This window comes from Podarcis vaucheri, assembly GCF_965113315.1.
Source record: "Podarcis vaucheri genome assembly, chromosome: 1".
NCBI classification, from domain to species: domain Eukaryota; kingdom Metazoa; phylum Chordata; class Lepidosauria; order Squamata; family Lacertidae; genus Podarcis; species Podarcis vaucheri.
Window position 1 is genome coordinate 47,808,970 of NC_138759.1, and position 25,965 is coordinate 47,834,934.

At 42.8% G+C, this 25,965-nt stretch overlaps 1 protein-coding gene across 7 annotated transcripts in view; it reads right to left on the reverse strand.

Annotated features, from left to right (window-relative positions):
- Positions 1-25,965, reverse strand: part of RGS6 (regulator of G protein signaling 6) — a 205,396-nt gene that overhangs the window by 74,303 nt on the left and 105,128 nt on the right. For 5 of the 7 annotated variants that reach the window (XR_014220485.1, XR_014220486.1, XM_082225573.1 and 2 more), the window contains exon 3: positions 15,691-15,790. Coding sequence is in view for 5 of the 7 variants with exons in the window: in XM_082225573.1 (XP_082081699.1) it covers positions 15,691-15,790 (100 nt within the window). In the remaining 2 variants the exon portion in view is untranslated. Of the gene's footprint in view, positions 1-15,690; positions 15,791-19,845; positions 20,042-23,243; positions 23,456-25,965 lie in introns of those variants that run through there. The other 2 variants (XM_082225576.1, XM_082225575.1) reach the window with 2 other exon arrangements.

Consider the following 25,965-nt stretch of genomic DNA (forward strand, 5'->3'; position numbering starts at 1 on the left):
AAGTGGAGAGAGGTCCTGAAATGAAAGAATGTAAGTACCACTGAAAGAGGTGCAGTCTGCTAGGCCACAAATCCCCATCTACATTATCCCACCATACTGTGCCATATCAATGAAAAACAGTGGACAGACATATTGTGGAAAGTTCCTCACGCTACAGTATGTGCAAATGCAACCCTAATTCCAGTATCAGATGCTAGAAAGGCGAAATCTCACACGGGATGCTGTCCAACTCCACCCCTCCTGCAGAAGTATGAATCAATTCTGCCTCGGGCAAGATATGTACTGGGCAATCTCTGCTCATCACATTCAAGTCTATGTTCTCATATAGAACATAAGCTGCACAATCCTTTGTTTATCCGTTCATTGCACACATACACACAGAGCTTCCTCCTCAGCTTTTCTCATTCCTTTGCTCCCTGCTTTGCTTCCTCTCTAGTAAGACACCTTTGAAGTTAGGCAGGAGGGCTTTTTTTATGCCTGCACACCAGCTGCAGTGAGCATTTGGGTGAAAGCAGAAAGCTGAGGGGCCCACAAGTTATTAGTATGCATTGTTATCTGAGACAGTGACTTTGGAACATGACTACAAACAGTGGATTACCGTTGCTGAATTCTAGCTTCAAGGAGCCCAAATTCTGCGTAAATCTATAAATTGCCCCCCCCCAACAAAAGACCCACAAGGGAATGGGACCCTGATAGAAAAAAGTGGCTCACTACAAATCCTCTGTTAAAGAGTCCTTTATGTATTAGTGTCCGAGAAATTCCTTCATTCACAAATCTGTTCCATTCTGTTTCCACATTAATTGGCAATTAAAAAAATATAAAATAAAAATCTGCATGATAATTGGTATCAAATAGATATTTTTGAATATATTTTCTCAAAATTATTATTTATTAAATTACAGATTTCTAACCGCATTTTCCTACAGTTTTAGTTGAGAATTAGCATTGCAAAATTCAAAGTGTGGAATACTAAGAATAACCAACATTCCAACCTGCATTCTAACAACTACATTCCCAACCTGCACCTTAGTCCAGGAGGTGCAGACTTGATGAGTCTGTATAGTAATTCACAAAGGCTTAACTTCTCAAACTTCCCTTCTGCTAAACACACACACAATAAGGACTTGACTCTGCAGAAAAAGGTCATCAGCAAAGCACCATTCCAGAAACAGTAATGCAACTTGGCCACCAGATGGTGGACTTGTACACAAAATAGAAAGCCAAAGTCTCACTGATTCTAAAACTTTCCATCATTTTATTTATTTATTTAAAAACGTGCTACATACTGTGTGTGTTAGCTAAGGTGGATCGCCGGCATCTGTGGACACATTGATTTTGAATTAGCAGTCATTAACACTTCAACATGCTGCTTGCCCTTTCAGCGTAAACAGAATTTATACGAAAACTGATCTAATGTGCATTTACAGTAGTCTGCTACTGCTAGGAGCAATCTGTCTGCAGTGGGAAGAAACAACCACCGGATGTTTTGCTGCAAAGGCCAAAAGTTCAGGCTCATTCATAGGCCATCATAGGCATGAGAACATAAAATGAGCAAGGCAAGTCTTTTATTTGTTTGCTAGTTTTAAACAGTTGTATGTCTCCTTTCAATGGAAGTATTCCTAGAATATTATTATGAAATTATCAGGATACATTTGGGGAAGGGGCGCTCATGCAGCTTGCTCTTTCCTTGTTTATTTCCTGTTCCTATTCTGTAATAATAATTAGCATTGTATATAGTGTTTTTGAGTGCAACAGTACAGAAATAACTTGTATTGGCACTGATCTGGTTCAGCAGATGAAACAGCCAGGAGTGTGGGCCTCTCAAAGTGCTGGTTTCAACCTTTGAAGTCTTATGCAGCTCAGGATCCCTATGACCTAATGGGCTGACTTTCAGCGTAATGCTGATGGTCAACAAAAGAGGCTTGAAGACTCTCTCAAGGAAAATCTTTAAAAGTGTAGTATATACACTGACAATTGGGAAACACTGGACTGTGAGCGCTCCAATTGGAGAGCAGTCTTTACCAAAGGTGTCATGGACTCTGAAGATGCTCAAACTTAAGATGAAATGGAGAAACTTGCTAAGATGAAGGCATGTTTTGCAAACCCTCACCTTGATCAACTCCTGCCCAGAAACCTATGTACCCATGGTGGAAAGACATGTGTATCCAGAATTGGCGTCCACAGTCACTTACGGACTCACTGTTAAGACCGTGTTTATGGAAGACAAGGCTACGAGTGATCACCAACGAAGAAGACCCTGAGATCACCAGGTGAGACTCTTATTTATGTGCTACCTCTGAGGGGGGTCAGGATGTTAGCAAAAAAAGAGAACAGGGCCATTTCTGTAGCAGCTCCCTGTCTATGGAATGCTGTCCTCAGACAGGGCACCAAGAAAAGACATTTTGTTTCCCCAGAAATTTGGGCAGCAACAATGACTGGATGTTTTAACTCTGGTTATGCTTGTGTTTCTTTTTTCTGTATCACTGCATTCTGTCTTTGCAAATCACTTCAAAACTGTCTGTTGTGGGAAGCAACTTATAAATTTAATAAACTAAACTAAAAAAAGTCTCCACTCTTTTTGTGGGCAGAAGGGTGGGGGGACCATAAATACACTGATCACAAGATGCTGTAGGCAGATGTGGTATAGAAATGATGCACTTGTGACTGGCAGAATAGACAGTTTATGTGTTTGCCTGTGCGGATAAAATTCTTGAGATCCATATACAGTAAATTACTCGGTTTCCTGAAGGGCTGCCCTCACCCATATCAGCCTACTTGTGACCCCCCTGTGAGAGCAAATAGGTTGACAAGCAGAAGCAAGGGGGCTTTTTGGAGGGTGGAGATTGTGGACTTGTGATTCCACAGGCTCTGTCACTTCAGGCCTTTACGAAGAGGCAGAAAACTTACCTGTTCACCGCTGCCTTCCCATGATTTAAGAATCAGCCCGGCTGCTATAATTTTGGTTCTATTTTATCTTACATTATGTCTGTGACTTGATGGTTTTACTGGGATGAGTACTGTTTTAAGTCAATGAATTTTGGGGTATTACCATCTATTAATTTTATTGCCAATGTGTGTTTTTTTATTTAAAAAATGTGGTTTTGTAGATTGCTGTTCTGAATTTTCTTAGTTTTTATCTGAGCTGCCTAGCAGGAAAACTGCCCCTCTCAAAGTGATTGGATATGGATTTGGTAAATATAGATAGATAGATAGATAGATAGATAGATAGATAGATAGATAGATAGATAGATAGATAGATAGATATAGATGATAGATGATAGATAGATAGATAGATAGATAGATAGATAGATAGATATAGAGAAACCACAGTAAGAAAATCGGTCATTTCTCATTTGACAGCCTCATCTGCATATCTAAGGATCAGGTTATGTTTACATATTCTGTATAGGAACACTACTCTAGGCCATTGTTAGAAGCCATTGAATATTTTCCTCCTTGAGATTCTATGCCTCTGCAGCAGCCTTTACCTATCAGCCCACCAATGTTTTCCAGTCTAGAGGGCACCAGGTTGACAAGGTCTGCTCTCCACCACTGCCATGCATTCCTGAGCACCCCATCCCTGTTCAGTTATGCTCTCCATGTTTCTTATCCAAAGACATGATAGCACAGCAGGAAGGTTTTGCAAATATGCCTATGTGTTGACGTACATATCTCACTTACAGTTTAGCAACACATCAATCACACATCCATCACAAGCTTGTGCTGATAAAACCCTTTACATTGCAAATCACCATACGTGTGTGCCCTTTCGGTAAACACACGCTCACAAAGCTAATTTGAAAGCTATCTGCGCTTTGCAATGCAGCGGTGGGAAATCCTTGTTTCAAATGGTCACAAAGCCACGCATGCTAAATTGAAGTATCGAAAGAATATCCTGGGAGGAAAAGTGTTAGGGAAATGGCAAAGCTTTGCCAAAGCAGATTTCCACCTACAGTGGCTGTACAGTGTACCTTGAGATTGCGAAGGCCTCCGCTGGGAATGTAGTTCCCTTGGGACATCATTAAGTGATCACAATGCCTTCCGCACTGTTCCATGCACGAGATGAACTGCCCCCCTTTTCTTTCCCCCCACCTCCAGAAACAGGCTATAGTAATTGTAACTGCTTCACAATTGAAGGAAGATCAAATAGCAGAAAATCTCAAGAGGAATCTCCCTTTCTCTTTAAGGACTTAGCTCATATAGATCACTGATAAGACTCAAAGGTTTGTCTCCTTACCCTACATCACAGCCACAATTCTTAATCAAAGTGTGCTCTGTTCTTTCTCTATATGGCTTATTTATGGACTTAACCTTCTTTGTACAGAGACACATCAGAGTCCAGCATACATAAATTATTTGAACAGCTAGGGCACAATGGAGATGTTAATATTGTTTTCTGCCAGTGCTTCACATTATCTGATGCCATGCTGCATATATTCACACACAAAGGAATTGGTACACAGTTCTTACTTGGATCCTCACCACCAAGGCAGCATTGGTTAGTTCTAGTTGTGTTGCAGATCTGGAGCAAATGTAAAACGCAGAAGTTCTGTAAAATAGAAATCACTGCATGCTCAACAATGGGTCAGTGCCCAGTAATGAGGCACGTAAAGACTGGAAGGAGATAACTACAAATAAACACAGAAGAGGTCAGAACCATCATGACCACTGCTTTTTTCTGGGGGTACACATACCCCTAAACATTTGGTGAATCTTTGTCCATTTACTGTATTTATTTTTCCTGATTTGAACTATAAAATGGTATTGTCTTGAGTCAAAATGAGAGAACCCCTAAACATTTTTTTAAAAAGCACTGATCATGACAAATGGAACAGTACCGGCTTTTATGTTGAACTAATTGCCCATTAATGCAGTATCACTGTAGGAGGGCAATGGGGAGCCACCTATCAACCAAATTAGGTTTTGGCCCACAAGGCCTGTTTGCCCCCAATCACACCATTTGTGACATCAGGTATGGGGCAAGTAAAGATGCAGCTGCAAAGGAGCTATTAAAGCGCACTCCTGCTTATTCCTTGGCAAATGGGGCTTGCTGTCAGTGCCTATCAGCTGCCAGTGTCCACAAGCCCTGTTGGGATCAGCTGAGCTAGGGCGTTCCTGACCATGAACTCCCTAGTGCAGTCAATCTCTGCTTTTGGCAAGGATCTTAATTTGAGTTCAAAATGCCCTGTAGGGAGTGCAGGAGTTCAGGATCCAGCCTGCGGACCGGATGTTGTTCCTTACCCCTGCTATAGGATTTTGGTAGGGGGTTTCTATGTGTCCTACTTTACAAAGGGCAGTTTACTGTCAGAAGGATGGTAAAAGGACAGTCCATTGTTTGAATGGGCCCTCTGCTTGAAGCAGTGTTAGAAACTAAGACATGAAAGCTGGGAACTAATGGCACCTTAAACCTAGGTTATGGGTGCAGCAACGCAATGTCTAGGTGTTCTTTTTTATAACAAGACTACAAAGCTGAATATGAATGAACTGCAGCTAAAATATTATGTTCATTTTTCACTTGGTCTAGTCCTTCCCCTGCCTGCCCCCCCTATAGTATTATGAGGGTCCCTTCTTGAGTTTTCAGATATACAACTCTACATGTACATGAACCTATGAAAACTTTTGGCAAATTAGAATCCTCCTTTGTAGCAATGCATTGACTCTTCTTTTTTTTTTGGTGATGTGTAAGTGGCCATCCACTTACTCTGTGGGTTGAACCAAAGAGCCTAGGGCATGCCGATCAGAAGGTCAGCAGTTCAAATCCTCACGATGGGGTGAGCTCCCATTGTTCAGTCCCTGCTCCTGCCAACCTAGCAGTTTGAAAGCATGAAATACAGGTAGATAAACAGGTACCACTCCAGCAGGAAGGTAAACAGCGTTTCTGTGTGCTGCTCTGGTTCGCCAGAAGCATCTTAGTCGTGCTGGCCACATGACCCGGAAGCTGTATGCCGGCTCCCTTGGCCAATAAAACGAGATGAGCGCCAACCCGAGTCGTCCGTGACTGGACCTAATGGTCAGGGGTCCCTTTACCTTTTAAGTGGCCATCCTAGATCTTAGGGTAGAATGACAGAGATGAGTCTTTGGGTCAGTTCAGTTGTTTTGCTAAATTCACTGTGAGCTTCAAGCCCCCCATGCTGTGGGTTGCCATCCCAACAGCCAAAGCCAAAAGCAGTGTCTTCAGTGAGGGGTGGTTGGGTGGAGAGATTAGTACCATTGCCTATTTCATTTAGGGGGCACAGAGACTGCCAGGCTTATATTACATGGGGAAAGGAAAGAAGACCCATGTATTAGCAAAACTGGTTTATTCTGTGCGTGTGTGAGATTGTTTGGGTCCCACTTGAACTACACAAATGGATTTAAGTGCCACTTAAGAAACAGCTTTAATCTGCTCTATTTGATCAGTAGCTGTAGTAATTTGGAGAGAAATATAATTTTGTTCAAAACCCAATAATTTGATGGTAATAGACTTTTCAATAAGGGGTTTCTGAAAGCCATGTATAAATGCTATGTACGTATATGCTCAGTTAAAATTCATTCATTGCTCCAGTGAAAACAGTCACACTTCTGATGGGGCCTAATTGCTTCATTAGTATTCAGTAGATAGAAAGAAATGATCAGTAACAAAAATATTAGAGAGGGGTTTTGTTTTTAAAAAAGAATAATCTTCTAGCTTTTAAATTTTATTTCGATTTTTTTGCTGTCCCAGTTACAGCAGTGCACAGGCCTGTTTACAGCTCAGTATGGCAAGCTAGTAGGACAGGGATATGTGAATCTAACCGTGGGCCAAATGCTAATCCCACCCTGTAGGGCCCATCTTGATTTGTGGGCCAGGCCACCCACCTGTCAGATGACATCACCATGGTGTCAGATGACATCACTATGTCAGATGACATCACTATGATGTCAGATGAAGTGTCTCCCTTGAATAAAAGCCAGCCTACAAAAGAAAAATGCTCCTCTGCCTGTGTGGTTTGACTGAAGCGTTTTCAGTTTACAAACCAGTTTGAATTTCAGCCGGGCTGCAATGGACAAGTGTTCTTTTTCATGGAGTTGCTCCATGGGTGCTCAGAAGTTGCACTTGCATCCGGCACTGCAAACTCTGCTTGTGGCCAGGTGCACCCAGCTAACACAAATCACAGTGGGACTTAAAGGGCACCAAATGCAAGCCCCGCTTACAGAGGAGGAATTAGACTTTAAGACGCCCACATGCTTCTTTGCAGTTGTGGCTTTACCTGCCTTGCAAAGGATGTTGTATGAATGTGGCTGCAGAGGGCAGTGGGGGGGGGGAGAGGGCCTTGTGGGTCAGAAGCTCCCCATGCCTGCAGTAGGTCTTCCCAAGCAGTAATGAGACGGAGGCCTGAAAAATATATGTGTGTGTGTGCAATTAAAGGAAAGGAGCTTCCACTCTCCTGAAATGGCAGCCCTAACCAAGCATGTATAAAAAGAAACGACAGCCAGCCAGATATTTTAACAGATAAAATAGGTAGAAATGAAAATGAATTTCGATGAATAACTTGGACATGAATTTCCATGTAGGATTTCTGAGGAGATGCTATTATATGACCCAGTAAAACTACTCTATACTGAAATTGCTGCCATGTAGCTGGGCAAAATAAGAAGAAATCACTGGATGTGGAAGAGAGGAGGAGTCAGGAATTCCTTCTCCTTGCTCACCCTAATTGGACACTGCAGGTCTCCCAAGTGTCATGGCTAAAGAGCAGGTATAACCTTTCCCTTAATTGAGGGGGGAAAGAAAACAGGAAGATGGCTCAATGGACTAATTTACCTGTAAGAGCTTCCTCCTTAAAAACCCGAGTCCCTGTTCAAGGTCAAGAGTCCCAAACTTCTGTCTTTTGATTACAGTCTCCTCCATTTGATTCCAGGACTGAGGGAGAAAGAACTTTTGGACCCTGAAACAGAAGCCTTTACTGATGTCAGGAGGGATATACTGAGGTGTGAAACACATAGCTGATAAGCGCTGTCTGTTTGCTGTGATTGGAACTTCAGCTAACTTGGGCTCCTAACACAAGAGAGTGGCTCAGTTTGGATGCAGCTTGTGCCTCTATCAACAAATATGCACACGAAGAAACAGAAAGCACAGACAAGCAAGTACCAAATATAGAATTTAGTCTAATTTTTGAATAAATGATGCAGTATTTTAAGACGTAGGGACGCGGGTGGCGCTGTGGGTTAAACCACAGAGCCTAGGAGTTGCCAATCAGAAGGTTGGTGGTTCGAATCCCTGCGACGGGGTGAGCTCCCGTTGCTCAGTCCCTGTTCCTGCCAACCTAGCAGTTTGAAAGCACGTCAAAGTGCAAGTAGATAAATAGGTACCACTCCAGCGGGAAGGTAAACAGTGTTTCCGTGCGCTGCTCTGGTTCGCCAGAAGCGGCTTAGTCATGCTGGCCACATGACCCGGAAGCTGTACGCCGGCTCCCTCGGCCAATAAAGCGAGATGAGCGCCGCAACCCCAGAGTCGGTCACGACTGGACCTAATGATCAAGGGTCCATTTACCTTTTTATTTTAAGACGTAATTTTTAAAAATCAATTGGAGCCAATTAAAACAACCACCAACCTTAAATTTTAAGATTTAAATTAAGTTAACATCCATTGAAATAAATAGGAAAAATAAAGTTGCTCTCCCTATATTGCCCTGCCTGGGTGCTGCAGTTGGCTACTTCTGCCAACATCAATTGATGTCAGGAGGCCTGCAACCTGCTAGAGAACCTTCTTAGCAATGCCACTCCCCAACCCATCCCAGCCACTGAATGTTGGCTGGTGCCTACTTTGCCTATTTTTCACCATCGGCCAGTGGTGGTTCTCACTCTCCAGGACTTTGAACAGGCCTTATGTGACAGGGGTTATATGACAGATAGGTTTTTAACTGTAATGTTATACTGTGTTTCATATTGCTGTTTTCACCAGTTTCCGAAATGCCATCAAAGAGAAGTCCAGATGAACCTCCTTTGACAGCAGCAATGTCAAATGTATTTCTCTGGGTGGGTTTGTTTTGTTTTTTGTCCTGGACATTAATCACAGCTCAGACAGCACTCTGCAAACTACCCCCACCCCCACAAAGGCTGATTTTAAAGGCTCCGGGGAACTGTGCAGTTCCTCAGCTAATCCACAGAATTCAAGTCAGAGAAATTCCTTGGGAAAGTCTTGAGAGCAAGAAAGCTATGCAATCCCTGAACTTGCTTGATCCTGCTCAGGAAAGCTGCTCAGCGTAACTGGGCTAAAGAATAAGCACACATCCCTTTATATCAGACTTCCTCAAACTCGGCCCTTTAGATGTTTTTGGCCTACAACTCCCATGATCCCCAGCTAGCAGGACCAGTGGTCAGAGATGATGGGAACTGTAGTCTCAAAATATCTGGAGAGCGGAGTTTGAGGAAGCCTGCTCTATATGCTCTCCAGAAGCCTTTTCAATCTAGATTTTATACTGCCTAGACTCTACGCTGAATAAGAATGTAAGTACATAAGAACAGCGTGCTGGATCAGGCCGGAGGCTCTTCTAATCTAACACTCTCACATTGACCAAACAAATGCCCAGGAAAGCCCCAAATCATCCCCTGAGCATCACAACAGGTCCCTCCCTACCTGCAATTCTCATCTACTAGTATTCAGAGGCATACTGCCTCTGACACAGGAGGGAGAATGTATTGGTGAAACTGTAATTTTTCAGTTATTTATTCTTGAAGTCCTATTCAGATCAAGGAGGCAGTTCCAGTCAGAGTGGGTTGAAGACTGGTTTGAAGCCATTGCTTAGCCTCATCATAGATGCTTCTACCACCTCTCATTGTATAACACAGTGTGTGTGCGTGCGCGCACACACACACAAATATTAAAAGACCCACTATCAAACCATGCCACCTAGAAAGTCCATCTCAACACAGCTGCAGCAGAGCTTCTATAAAAAGCACAAAACTTCCTTCCAGCTGAAATGCAAATATTTGGAGTTGTTTTGAAAGACACTGAAATGTTTTAGGAAATGCTTAAATTGGTTTTTTTCCTTTTTTTACTTAGATATATTCAATTTGCTCAAGATGTTTCTGCATCTGTGACATAGTTTGTTTGTTTAATACCCAACTTGAAAGCCTACGGTTTCTAAGACTATTAGAGGATTCATTTTTCAACAGCCCTTGCTGTAAACCCTTATCCTTGAGGAACTAGTACCCGCAGGACACACAGCTGGAATTACAGTGGTTTGACACCAGCTTTGTCACATGGGAGCCAATTAGATGAACATTTTATGAGAGATGCACCACAGTTCAGCAGGGTCACCAGGGGAGAATTAGGATCAGGAAATACACCCATCTTAAGGCATTAGCAGTAAGAAGGAAGTTTCTGTGTTTCAAATCAGATTGTTGCATAATCACAGTACACACAGCACAACTATATGTGGTTCCTGCCCCAAAGCACTGTAATCATTTGTTCTTGGGCAGCAAACAGCAATGGCAGTGGGCTTTCTGTTGCATCAGATAGAGCCTGTTTATTTCCAGCTTCTCTGACTTGACAGTGTCTGGCATTAAAAGACATTTTAAGTGAAAGCATTTGGTTTTTCACCATCTGGCTGAAGTTAAACTCAGCCTGAATACTAAGCAATGACTAGCTGGCTGCTGGTATACGTGGGTGGCGCTGTTGGTTAAACCACAGAGCCTAGGACTTGCTGATCAGAAGGTCGGTGGTTTGAATCCCCGTGATGGGGTGAGCTCCCGTTGCTCGGTCCCTGCTCCTGCCAACCTAGCAGTTCGAAAGCACGTCAAAGTGCAAGTAGATAAACAGGGACCGCTCTGGCGGGAAGGTAAACAGCGTTTCCGTGCGCTGCTCTGGTTCGCCAGAAGTGGCTTAGTCATGCTAGCCACATGACCTGGAAGCTGTACACCGGCTCCCTCGGCCAATAAAGCAAGATGAGCGCCGCAACCCCAGAGTCGGTCATGACTGGACCTAATGGTCCGGGGTCCCTTTACCTTTATACACAAAGGCATATCCTGATTACGTTCTCCTCTCCCCTGAAAAACCTACCAAAACATTCTATGCCTTGATAACATTGTGCTGTATGTTTGCCTACCTCTGTCCCTTAGCCTTCACACAGCTTGAACCACATCCAGGCATTGAAGCACCACCCAAAGTGGTTGAGGCAACCCAGCCAGATGGGTGGGGTATACACAATAAAATTATTATTACTCTTACATATGGTAATGTTGGTTTGAAGCAGGAGTGGACCATACTTCTTGTCCACCCCCCACATCGTCACATCAGTGCACTAAGCCTGCCCTCCATTTCTGTGGACATCTTGATCAAGCCACTCACATGTTCTGTTACGCTCACTTAGCTGGCATTTTTGAAATAAAGGGTAATAATTAGCATATGCAAATAGGCAAAGGGCTTGGTTTTCCTAACTACCATGTGAAACATTCCAGAGAGATGCTCCTTTAAAAGCTCTGAGTTTCCCTTTAATACGTATGTTTCCTATGCTGACAGCAATATATCCAGGGAACTTGAACATTATTGCCAATGGGAATTGGTCTATTTGATTTGAGAGTAAAATATTATTAAGTGCTACCTGACTAAAGCTGACACACAGGTCTTTATTCTACATTTTATTTCTTCTCTAAATATTGGGGATAATCTGGCAGAGTCAAGAACTAACTGGTTATCTTTGTTTGCCTGAAGGATCAAAATGGTAGTTTCTATTTCCCCATTCCCCCCAATCCACGTCGTCTGTTTTTGGTTCTCCTTTCCTCCCTCTGACTGAGAGGGAATCATAAACTCAGAAATGAAACACTACCGTTCCCTCTTAATGTTTTAAAAGCTGAGGTAGTGACTTCTTAAATTGTATCACAGCCCACTACTGCCATGGAACAATGGAAATGCTGAATTTTTAATTCACTGTATGCTATGTCTGATCTCTTCTAGGTGTCATAGTCATCCTCAGCTTTTGGTGTGCAGGCCTCAGAGACCTGAAAGTACAGGGGAAGATAAAAGAAATCTCTAATAGGGGGAAAGGGGGATGGGGAAGTCTGAAGGATCAGTATAAATGAATATGACAATGACCAACGCAATCTTCCAACTGAGAAGCAGGTGAAAAGGGAGTATGCAGCATTAAAAATTAAAATTAAAATGTTGATCTGACATATAGAAGCATCCAGTGCTTTTGTGTGTGATAGTACTCACTGGTACAAAGTACCAGCACCTCTTTCTTTGTGGTCCACAGCAGCCATTTTTTACTGGCACCCACAGCCTTTTCATCAATATTTGAGTACTCTATTTTTTTTGTCCCCCCCCAAGTGCTGGAAACATCCTTTCTTTTTCTTTTTTTTAATATTTTTTATTAACAGGCCATCACATTAATTCCAAATCACATTAGTTCCAAATTATACAGCCAAATTTTTAAAATTTTGTTGGGGGTACCCATACTTCGAGCTCCGAAAGGGATCCAAACATCACTCTTGCTGCTGCTTTAATTACACAGTTCTGTCCAGATAGTCTCTTTGTTATTTTCCTCATCTTCTTGTTGTTATCATATATTCCTTTCTTTGTGATCTCTGATAATCTTCACAAGCGGGTTGAAAACAACCATATCCTGTGTGGATTTTACACTCTCCAAGAGCCATATCACATAAAGGACAGACGCCATTTCCACACCTCCGTAAAGAACGTTCCCACAGTCTGTCCGTTGATTTCCACAGGCCTGCCAATCTGTATCTCAGGGAGGGGGCCCTGCCAGGTCAAATTCACATTCCGATAACCATACATTCACATTCCGATGACCATGGTCCTCCCCCCCCTCGTCCTCCTGTGGGCAGGCCTGTCTTAACGAATCTCCATTTGTAACTGCGTCACAAACATCCTTTCTAAAGAACCTTCACAGTATTTAATGCCCTGAGGCAGATGAGCAAAATCTGCACACTAAGTGCAGTGGTTAATAGTCCCTGGTTAAATAAACTGACTTCATAACCTTCACAGATATAAAGAAGGGACTATCAACACCTTTTCAAACCCGTTTTTTTCCGACTGTGGAGGAAGAGCTAAATTATGGGTAGCCTTGGTCATCAATCTTGAATAATACCTGCCTATCTGTACATTGCAGTTATGAATTGTCCAGAAGGGATGATAGGTGAACTTGGGATGCAGAAGCAAAACCAATATTAATACAGGACTTAGGATTACTGCTAGATGATGCTAGTAAACCTCTGGCTTCTACCTCTGTGGTCTTTGCTTTTATGTTCATTTTTATGTAGTATTTGTAAACCTCCAGCTTGTACCTCTCTGGTCTTTGCTTTTATGTTCATTTTTATGTAGTATTTGTTACTTAATAATAAAAAGGGGGGATAGACTTGGTTCAAATCTCCATCCAGCCATGAACTCACTGGCTTGGTTGAGATGTAACAATCTCAGCCTGGTACACCCTGAACTATGGCTATGAGACTGAGCTGTGCTCCCTCCCTGGCCCTCCCTTCATGCAGCCAGCTTCCACTTCCACTTGGAATCCTTGGTCTAATCTGATTTCAAATCCTGCTTTGTAGGCAGCAATTAGACCACCGGTTCCAAGTGCAGACACCATTATTTAATGAGCTGGATATCAGCCCCAAAGCCAACAGGCCACTGATTGGCCTTAAGCAAGCTGCAATCATTCAGTCTCAGCCCCTTAGCCATATTCCGAAACAATCATTTTGGCCTGCTAGTGAGACAATTTATGTGAAGTACAGAAAGCATTTAGGGAAAGTATACATAAATATTCATCGTGTTTACTTCTACACCAGAGTGTGCTGTTGAGAAAGGAAGTCCCATGAATTTTAAGATTACACACTCTAAGGGGTTACATGAGCATCTTGAGCTATTACAATTGATCTTGGATGAGATACCACGGTCTGCTTTCTCATTTCCTTTCTGCCACTATATATAGGAACTCATTAAGTCACCACCATCGCAGTCATGTTTTGACTCATGGGCACAGCAGCTCCTCTACATACATTTTATTTGAAGGAGGTATAATAGGCTGGGGTTAGATTCTAGAAAGAAAGCATACTGTTTGCTTAAGTGAAGGTCAGGGCAAAGACAGCAAGATGGTAAATGGCAGGATTCTATGAATCTCTCCTTCACAAATCCTTCCCTTAGCTACATGGACCGCTCTTCTCTACTGTCAACTAAAGGTGGTCCATCTGTGACCTTCCAGGTGGTGTTGGACTGCAGTTCTCATCAGACCCAGCCACCATTGCCCATGGTCAGAGATGATGGGATTTACAAGCGAGGAACGTCAAGTAGGGCTACCAATTTTTTTTAGAACTCCTGCTTTTAAGTCTTTGACAGCAGCCTAACTCACAGAGTATTTATTATTTATGTTTGTTGGTCACCTCACAATGTAGACAATAGGTGCCAGTGACACTGCTTTCCACACAGCAACCAGTGTCAACCTATGGGCTCAACACTGACTTACTCAGATAGGACTTTGAGGTAAATGTCTCCGTAGAATGAGGAGGAGGGCCCCCCAAATGCACAAGGGTTGGCTTATCAAATTTCGAAGTAAGTGGACTAATAGTACACATTACACGTCTAAAGTTGGAGAAAGGCCCTTTTAAGACCCTTAAGCCCAAAGTCTAAAATTCCCACCTAACAATATATGAGGAAGAATCACAGTTTCGCCAGTACAAAATGCAGTGCAGCATATCAACTGTGCTGTCGGGAATTATCTTGACCCTATAGAACAAACAGGTTGTGATAGCATTTTTAATGCCAAGAAAATCCTTACTGCAGCTATTCCTAGGAATGCAAAAGACCCGTTTTCAGGAAGCCTGATCCTGCATAAGGATAAGTATAATCAGCTTAGAAATGATTGTCTTCTTTTTCCTTCCTTGTCCTCCTAAGTAACAGTGATGGCTAGCTCCAATGCTTAAATAAAGCCCATGAATATTAAACAAGAAGATAAGCAATCCCTTTTCTTAGCTAAATATACATTAAGTCATCTTGACTTGTGTCTTTCTCACTTGAGCTGATGGGATACATTCTCAAAAGAAATGAATCACTTGCTTTTTTTTTAACTAAAGGACATTCAGATACAAAGTTTGTCAACATGAATTTCATGCCCTCATACTCTGTATACATAGCTACATCAATGATAGTCAACAAGTGCCCTCCAGATGTTGTTGAACATATAATCCTCCAATAATCCTTGGCCATTGGCCATGCTGCCTGGGACTAATGTCCACTTTGGTTGACCCTGGCCTACATTATGCACTTAGTATTTGGTGATTGCAGATGAGCTTGAAAGTCCCAGGAGAACTGAAAATCTTCATTATCATAGTAGTACTGAGAAGAACGCATGTGTCTCTTAAGTTGCCTGCATGGCTGGATAGCAAAACCCAGCACCTGGGTTGCCATGAGGGAGCTTCAATTTACCCACCAATCCTTGGCATCTCCAGGTTGAAGAAGACTCCTGTCTGCAACCCTAGAGAGCCACTGCCAGTCAGTGTAGTTAAGCCCTGTCCTTCAAGACGTTGATGCACTCCAACTCCTGGCATGGCCAATGGTCAGGGATGATGGGAATTGTAGTCGAACCACAAATCAGCCACCCTTATTGTGGATAGTACTGAGGTAAGATGGTCCAGTGCTCTGACTTCCTATTTCTTCCTACTATTATGATTTGAAACAAACTGAATGGCAATGTGTTACAATTCAAACAGCATACATACCTGTGACAACACTGGGGATTTTTGACAGAAAGCTCTTGACTGTTCGGATGGGCACACCACCTGTTTTGTCATCTTGCATTCTTGTAATGACATCTTCAATCTGGAAAGCAAGAGACAATGAATATTATTCTTGCAAAGCACGTGACTGACTATAGAGATTTAGACTGCAGTAACATATTTAACGGTTCTAGGAACACTTCACCAACGTCTCAGGTGTTACAAGGAACCATGCTCAAAGGGAGCAGGCAGAGAAGAGAAGAGCTGAAGGAATAGCACTGGCTGAACCTTAATTTGGTTGCCAAAAGGATGGAGAAAAAGAATGAATGACCAGTCTTTAGAAATGGCATTATCTTGATAACATAAAAGCAAGTAAATCAAGATAGTTGAAAACAAACATGATGCATGCCAGAAATAAGGAAGTATTTTACCAAATCAAGTTCTGTTGAATCAAATGCAAGATTGTGAATTACAAAGAAGTGTATTGTTATTTTTATCATCATCATCATCAATATCACCATGAGGTGGCTTAAAATAAAAAAGCCTAAAACATGAACATTAAAAATACTGACATTAAATTTATAGAAGCAGACACCTGTTTCATAACACAAAAATGTTATCTAAATACAAACCAGAACAGAAAAATAGTGTCAGCATGTCCTGAAAAAATGTGAAGGAGGGGATCATATGTATGCTGTTGATGAAGTCCATCCATAGATCTGGGCCACATCAGCGAGGCCGAGAGAGGGTTCTTGTTGTCTGGGCAGCTCAGGACCTCCCATATACACTACCCAAGCTTGTGCTTTGGGGAGGTCAATTTGGGGCTGCAAATGCAGTGGTTTGACTTCAATCCCAGAGGAGTACTCCTTTGTCTCTCAAGACAGATGTATCCCAACAAAATGCTCTGGACTACTGAAAGAAGGGGGAGTGGAAATTCCTAAAACACTAAAGTTTCTAATTGGAAAAACCTAATTCTCTGCTTTCCTGGGAGTTTCCATCCACAGTCTTCAGTCTAATGACTTCAGCGCCCCATAATTACATTTTACCACTGCCTTCTAGTAAGCTTATAATTGAAACCAGTGTCATTGCTCTGCTCCAAATAATGTCTCTGGAGACATGTGGGTGATGATGACTCATTATTTCAAAGCTACACAGTACATCATGCGCCAGCCTTATTACTGTCAGCAACTTCAGCTTGCATCTTATAAAGTTACATAACTGATTAGCCCACTGCTGTCTTTTTGTATTTACACATAATCACATACATGAGAATTATTGCTAGTGATATCTATGGTGCTTTTTAGCATGCAATGAACTTTTACTGTTACTGTGGAAGTTGCATATATGTACAAAGTAGGCTTTTAACTGTAACTATTTTTAGAATGTTTTTAACTTGAACCTGTTTTGGAAGGTGTTAACTGTTTTAGAATGCTTTTCATTATTATTGTGGATGTGTTTGCTGCCCTGAGCTCCCTTCAGGAGGAAGGGCAGGAAATACATAGATGATAGACAGATAGGGATGTAGAGATATATAGCATTTGCATCACGATATTACTTAACGTTTGACTCAGCCTTTAAATGTAGGAACTGTCTCAATTGAAAACTGTTATGTTTGCTCTGAGGCTCGGTGGTGCCAAAGATCTACCTGCGATAGCTCAAAGTGTGAAGGTAAGAAAACCAGAGGTGCTGACAAATGTGACAATGTGAAAGCTATCATGGAAAAGTATTTGCTACCAATGAAATGATGCTGAATGAACTTTTAGAAGATCTATCCCCAGTGCTTCTTGACTTACTATAAAGATTTGTTTATCCAAAGGTGTCTTTACAATCTGTATAACAGATGAATAATTCACTAGGTAGGAAGTAAGGTAGAACTTAATTCACTAATGCTTGTAAATGGCCTCAGACATGCCACCAGAGAAGAATATGCATGCATACACACTCTTTATCCTCAACTGACTTTTAGAAAGACTTTAATCAAACTAGAAAAAACACTTCAAATGGAAGCAAAGGTAGAAGACTCTGTCTAAGAATATTTGAGTTTATACAACTGCCATCACTAGATGGTAGAGGTGTTCTCTTGTGCACTCATTTCTGCTGTGCTCTTGCACTTGACACAGATGTTAATCTCATGCTGCGTTCCATGTACACCCTGACCTTACAAGCAAATGGCCATGTTTTAAAATTACTGCACATATTTATCACTGGGGTCGGGTCAACCTGGCATATCTCCACACCAAGAAAAATGTGCAGTGTGTCCTTATCCAAGAGGTGTTGTTTACAGATGGCACAACCTTGACAGCACACTCCAAGGAATCGCTACAAAGAATCATCAGCTGTTTTGCCCAAGCCTACAGGGAGTTTGGCCTTATCACCAGCCTGATGAAGACCAACATCCTGAGCTGGGATGTCAGCAGCACTCCACGCATCAGCATTGGTGGCAACACACTTGACGTGGTAGGTGGTTTTGTCTACCTGGATTCCACCATAACCAGCAACTTCTCCATTAACACTGCACTGGGAATGCGTCTTGGCAAGGCAGTTATGGCAATGGCTCACCTTTCCAAAAGGGTATGGGAGAATGTGCTGCTAACGACCAGTGCCAAGATGAAGGCCTGCAGGTTGAACACACTGCTTTATGGAAGTGAGTCATAGGCACCTTACAACTGCCAGGAGCAATGCCTCAACACCTTCCACATTGTAGGAATAACGAGGACAACAGGAGGTTGGACGCAGGTGAGCTGTGCAGGAGCAAGCTGACAAGCATGCTCCAAGCAGGCTGCCGGCTAGTTCCACAGAGACTCCTTTTATTAGCAGAAGTCAACGAATGGAAACAGTAGTGAAACCACTCTGAACATGACGTATTTCCATCCAAGCACATTTCCAGCATTATCAAATACACACGTCAGCAGGTGTTTCCCTAAAATGTTCCCCGATACTTGATTACATCTGCATCCCTGGTCATGCTCCAGCCAAGCGCTATGTCTAGTAACCAAATCTAGGAGAGGACAAACAGTCAGGGGGAAAACCCTGTTGTCCAGCCAAGGGGCAGAAGTTCAGGGAGCGTGGGCGCAAGGCTCCTTGGCACACTGTTGCATGCCGGGTGCGAGGTGTGCCTCAGCACAAGCGGAGCGTTACCTCCACACACATGCATTGCATCAGGAAGATTTTGGGCATCACGTGGCAGGACAGAGTCTCAAAGATGTGCTCTTCCAAGCCCACATTCCTAACACGTTCACACTCCTGTCTCAGCAACATTTGCGGAGGTTTGGTCATGTCCACAGAATGAAAGACAGCAGGATCCCCAAGGACAGGGAGCTAGCTTCAGGCACCAGGCATGTTGGCAAAGCAACTCTGCATTACAAAGATGTCTGCAAATGAGACATGAAAGCTGGCAGCAGCAACCCTGTTGTGTGGGAATCCCTTGCAGATGACTGCAGTTCCTGGTGACAATCGGGTTGCATATCCATAGCAGTGACCAGAGGAATGACCCCTGGGAGGAACACAGAGACAAGAAATGCCATGCTACATCAGTAGCAGAACAACCGGACATCTTCATGAGCCCCAACTGCAACAAAACATATCTCTCCCCTATTGGTCTCTACAGGCATTACAGTTTTACTTTACCCACAAAGACACACTCTTCCAATGTCTCCCAAAACAGATGGATGCCAACAATAATATTTATCATGCACAATAAAATTAGAATGTCTTGGCTGAGCTTGAGGACCAGCAGCAATAAGATTGCTATGGGGCTCGTTCCCTTGCTGCAGGTCTTGGCAGGTATGTGCAAGCCTGGATGTGACCTGAGAATGAATTCAGCGCAACAGGTTTTAATTCATTTAGCAATGTGGGCAAGACACATTGTCACCAATGATTGCTGTATGATCAGTGAATGGTCACTGCTCTTTTTTTTTTTTTTCATATGCTCCAAATGAATTCCCTCTGAATATTTGTATTTCATTACTATTTAAACCCATATTTTACATTCCCTTCCCATGTGTTTGTACACCTGCCAACTGAGGATAGCACTTCATGCATCTGATGAAGTGGAGACTCTCATCCATTAAGACTTGCAACATTTTAAAAATAGTTAGCTTTTTAGGTACTGAAAGTTTTTGTTGTTGTTTTTGCAAGCACAGACTAACATAGCTTCACCTGTGGGAGTTCTGGTCTTCATGCTTTCCCTTATTCTTGAAGCTTTATTGAATAAGACTTTTGTCCAGTGGGATTCAGATTATGCTCATGCTTCACGAAAGCATGAATGCAGGCTGGTATAGACAGAGGCATCTGATGAGTCAAAGCAGTTCTTTCTCACGATATGTGCTTGTACTGGGGGCATCTAGGAGGATGCTGTACTCTGGAGCTGGAATCTGTTAATAAATAATCATTGCTTCTAGATTTAGGCTCTGAATAGGTTCGGACAGAGTGTTACACTTGTGAGAACATTTGTGTGCGCAGGTGTGTGCATGCGTGTGAGAAAGACAGGGGCAGCAAAGGCAAACCCATCCATAGATGGGCGGCTCTCTCTATATTCTATGTTTGATGCCATTGAGCTCTCTTCTGAGATTATAAAGGTCATCATGGCAGGTGATAACACCCCTGCAATTTTTTTTCTCACAAGCTAACAGCATTTTCATTTTAAGAAACAAAAAGTCTTGTGGTGCCTTAAAGACCAAGACATTTATTACAGATTTCCTAGATGAGATCTGACCTCATCAGTTGCATGGAACATTATCCTGCATTGGCAGGTATATACACGGTGTAACATATAATATATCTGATGAAGTGAATTCTAAGTCCATAAAAGTTTACACTGTACTAAATGCATTAGTCTTTATGGTACATATTTTTCGTGTCGCTTTTGCTACAACTGACTGAAATGGCTACCCTTCTGGACTTATTTTAACAACTAAATTTAGGTTCTTTTCTTTTTTGACCAGTAGTAATTATATTTTAATAGTGACCTAGAAATGTCATCTCCCATTCAAATGCAGGATAAGACACAGGGAAGATTTCAAATGCAAATGATGAAGCTACGCAGATGAGTACCCAAAAGGGGAAACACCACTGGGTTTTGCAAACTGCAAAAGGTGTGTGTGAGAGAGTGATAGTTTTGCTTTGCTAAACTCTTCACGGGCTGAACATGGGCAGAAGGGAAATCCACAGCTTCTCTGTAAAAGCAACATTTATTTGCACTTGTTGCCTTGGAAACTGGCGCAGCTTTCTGGTGTAATACTTCAATATCTTAACATAACATAAAGATAGGCAGGTCTTTGTGTTTTGACAGTTCATGTAACAATGACTGAAACAATAGCATGCAACAGAAATGGGGGCAGAGCTGTGGGAAGTGCACAAACCACCTGCCCTCGACTCTTTATCCACATTTCTTTTCATTCGCCCACAAAGGATATGAAGATACTGTATAATACTAAAGGGATGCCCTTTTGCAACAGCAGCCAAGGCATTAATGAGTCGCTGTAGAGTGAGTGGGTTATGAATGGCAGCCTACCAGCCCAATCTGTAATCCTAAATCAACATGCCTGGACTGAAACAGACTGAAATCAACGACATAACATAATGGCATGACATAATTCCTACATGGGGGTGTGTATCTGTATGGGAGCTGATGGGTAGCATATGGATATAATGTACTGGGGTGCACACGAATTACAAGATTCAGTTTGGGTGCCAGTTCAGCACTTTGGAAAACAGCCCAATAAAATCCAAAAAGCTTTGAAGTCTGTTCAACTCAGCTCAGAGTCCAAATTTGATATAGGGAAATTTTAAAAAGAAAAAAAGGCTGTAGCCTTTTTCCTTTCATCAGAATTGTATGAAATTTGAAGATCCAAGAAGGCCTGTAGGGAAGGAGATGGTCTTTCAAATATTTTTTTTTTGGGGGGGGGTCCTTAGTTGTTGAGGGCTCTAAACACTAACGTGAGCAACTTGAACTAAGCCCCAAAACAAACCGGCAGCCAATGCAGCTTTTAAAAAAGAGGGGTTATATGCGATCTAAATGGAACCTCGGCCAGGAATCTGGTGGCTGCATTTTGGACCAATAGAAGTTTCAAGGGTAGTCCCACATCGAGTGCATTACAATGATCCGATCTGGAACCAGTGCATGGAGAAGAAGAAGAAGAAGAAGAAGAAGAAGAAGAAGAAGAAGAAGAAGAGGAGGAGGAGGAGGAGGAGGAGGAGGAGGAGGAGGAGGAGTTTGGACTTAATACCCCGCCTTTCACTCCCCTTCAGGAGTCTCAAAGCGGCTAACAATCTCCTTTCCCTTCCTCCCCCACAACAAACACTCTGTGAGGCGAGTGGGGCTGAGAGACTTCAAGAAGTGTGACTGGCCCAAGGTCACCCAGCAGCTGCATGTGGAGGAGCGGAGACGCGAACCCGGTTCCCCAGATTACGAGTCCACCGCTCTTAACCACTACACCACAGTGGCCAAGTCACTTCTGTCCAAAAGTGGCTGCAGCTGGTGAACCAGCCATAACTGGAAAAAGACAGTCCTGGCCACTGTGGCCACCTGAGCCTCTGAAATCTCTTACCTACTTTCAGCACTGTATTGAAAACCAAACCACTTAGTGCAGGGGTGGGCAGTTGGTGGCCCTTCTCAGGTTATTGGACTGCAACTTCCCTCAGCCCCAGCCAGCATGGCCAATTGTAATCCAGTAGCTGGGATAGCTCAGTCAGAAGGGCATGAGACTTACGAGGTCATGGGTTCAAGCCCCACATTGGCAAGATTCCTGCATTGCAGGGGGATGACCCTGGTGGTCCTCCCCAACTCTATGATTCTCTCAACATCTAGAGCGCCACAAGTTCCCCACCCTTGAGTTACATGTTTCCCTTCCTACAAAAGTGGGCAATTTTTACGAACAAGTTCTGCCCATTTCTTGGGAGATGGAGACTGGTGAAATCTGAAGTACTGTTATTATTACATTAAACTCGAGATAGTGTTTTTTTTTAATAACGAGTGGGCTTTATTTATACAGATTTTAGTTTTATATTGTTACCCACCCCAAGCCTTTGGGGGAAGGGCAGGTTAGAAATCTAATAAATTACAGCGTTACCCTCGCTACAAGAAAACTCCAATTAGGTTTTGTATTAGCGCCCATCACTTCCCCAGCATGAAGCTCTAAGTTTGGCAGGGCTGCATTTGTAACAAATGACACATGGGGAAAAAAGCACAGTATCATAGCTACCAGTTACAGCAACGAGTTAGTGGAGGAAACCTGTACCAATCATTCCTTCCTTTTATGTTGCTGTTGCTAAATTCATACAGATTAACAAAGCCACTCTGCGCAAATAGATTTTTCCAGTGAATAGCAAGTGCACCATTAATACTCTCTTCTCTCCCCCCTCACACTATTTTCTCCCCCTCCCCTTTTTGTGTGCTTTTCTGCACCACATAATGCAGTGTGACAGGTCATTTCATGCATCATTTAATGCTATGCACTGCAATCTACCATGGCCAAAATTAAGTCTGAAAATTGGCAAAAGGCAGATGTAAAAGGAGTGAAGCTTTGGCCCAAAGGCATAAGAGAGAGTCTGTTTACCAACACAAAGTGAAGCTGAGGGTTCAATAAGCAAAGGCGGTGCCCATTTCCTCTCAGGTTTTCTGAAGGGCTTACAATCACATGGTGGAAAAGTGAAGCTGAAATATTTAAACTGAATGGAGCTGAGGGGGAGACAGGTGTGACCAGGGCACAGGTGGGTGGCTTGGCTGACAGGCCAAAAGGTGAACAGAGTTCTCTTCTGCCCTATTCCTGCCTCTCGGCCCTTTACGCAAGGATGTTGCCATAGCAACAGGAGTTGCAGCTTGAATGAAGAGCTGAGAGGCAACTTCTTTACCCACCAGCCAAAACCTCAACCAAACAGTCACAATGGCAACTCTTCAGGGCAGTTCCTTGAGCTTATTTCTTCCTAAGAGGGCCAAAAGAAGTCCAATGGGGCCAAGGCGGCAGCATCACACTGCCTTTTTATGTATACTAAGAAAGAAGAAAGAAGCGATATTTTCAAGTCTATTGATTCAGGGTGCCTGAATTGTTTGTGGTGAATTTGAAAAATGCTTTTGTTTCAATCACGGGTTGTTGAGTTCTTGTTGTTGGCAATTTACACTTGCAAATTGTATTTTACTGCCATTTCTTGCTGTGAAACAAGTTGGCGTCTGTTTATATGGCAGGTGGTATACGAGCACCTTAAATAAGTGAAACAATAGCAATGCATTGTCTCAAAACTTTGGGGGCTTGAAATACTTCTAAGCCAATCTGTAAACTTAATGCCATATGGAGGCACAGTTAATGTATATGAAAGTTTTTTGTTCATGCATTCCCTTCACATACTAGCCATATTCAAACTGTTCACATGACCAGAATTGCACGAGGCTCCATAACTAGCTAACCTCAGCCCCCCTATTGCTTCTGGAGCTGTTGCCAATGAGAGACAGAGTGGGAGTAGCTGCAGTCTGGATCTCTCTCTGAAACATCTCCCTGTGTGCCAAACTGGGATGGGGGAATTTCTTTACCCACCGTTCTTCCTCTGTCAATTTACAAGATTTAAAGGTCTTTACTCTCCCCCAGCCTCTCTTTGAATCACAGGAGCACTGACTGCGTCTACATCACATACATGAGGCGGGAGGTCGGCTGGGGATGGAGGGACAGCCCTGCCTCTTCCAGAAGGACAAAGGAGACTGCCTTCTGGCCTCAGAGGGCAGGGTCCTCCTCAGCCTAAACCAACCCAGAGAGTCACCCAAGGACAGGATCCTGTCCTGCACAGTTTCTGAAATTGTGGGTGGGGAACTTGATGCCCTCCAGCTCCCATCAGCCCCAGCCAGTGGTCCGGGAAGGAGATGCATATTTTTATTTTTTATTTATCATTTTTATTTTATTTCAGGCAACAACTGGCAGGTGACAGGTTCCCATCCCTGTTTTAAAGTTTCTAGAGGACCTATGAGAGTACAGCAGATTTGCCACTGTAGAAACTGGCTCAGTTGGTTATAGAGTCTGGTGCTATTAATGCCAAAGTCACAGGTTCAATTCTCATATGGGCCAGGCTGGACTAAATGACCCTGGGGGATCCCTTCCAACCATGCCACTCTCCATGCATTGGAAGGCAAATAACATAGAATTATAGAATTGTATTCTATGATTCTATCATATTTGCCTTCCAGTGCTTGGGAGAGTGGCATGGTTGAGCAAGAGGATGTGACAGAGGAGGCAGAGCTAGTACCGTATTTTTCGCACCATAGGACGCAGTTTTTCCATCTTAAAAACTAAGAGGAAAAGTCTGTGCGTCCTATGGAGCGAATGCAGGGGGGGAGGCAGTCAGTCCCTTCTCCCTCCTCTAGAAAAGCCTTGCGCAATCTCTCCGGTAGTGGGAGGCTGCGCAAGGCTAAAGAAGCCAACTTTTAAAAAATCTCTCTATCTCTACCTCTTTTTCTTTTTTCATCCTTTCTCCACCCCCTTATTTTCCTCTGGATCAGTGTTTTTATCTAGATTAACATTTTAGTTTGGAGGGGGGGAATATTATAAAAAATGAAACATTGCAGCTTTTACCAGGCAGGTGGTCCCCCAACCGCTGCTTAAAAGCCTCCAGTGGTGGAGGCCCCCAACAACTTCCGAGGTCACAGAATTGCAGGGTTGCATGTTACATGCAAATGTGTACAACACTATGCAAGCAGCTTATTTTTTAATAGGGAAAAGATACAACAAACTTAGTCAGACAGCTCTGATTCAGAATATTTTGTGCAACAGACAAGTTGGCCACTGGAGAATACCGACAAGCATTTATGTAGGAATAAAAGAATAATTGAGAGGGATACTTATGTGTGTTTGGTAGTAGAAGGATTCAGATACTGGAGACCCAGATTCAAGTGGTTGTACACAACACAGTAACTATAATTCAGTTACATAAGACGCCAACCTTTGAATAAAGAAGCTAGATACTTTCTCTGAGGTCAAATTGTTTCATAATGTAATGCCCTGTGCCATCCTTTGAAGCATATGGCATTGCTACCAAAAGGAGAGAGACATCCTCCTCCATACACACCACTTAAGCGATACAGTCGTCTTTTGTTATTTTACTACTGAGAAGCTTAATGTACTTTAATTGCCTGACTTCATTCTGTATTCTCCACATCCTGACTCTGTAGCTACAATTTGCTCAGATGTGTAAAGAGAACATTTTCATAGGGGAGGAAAATATGTGAATAATCTCCCAACAGCAAAAGGATAATATGAATGAAAATCTGGATCCAAGCGCTTTGGGACTTTATGTATT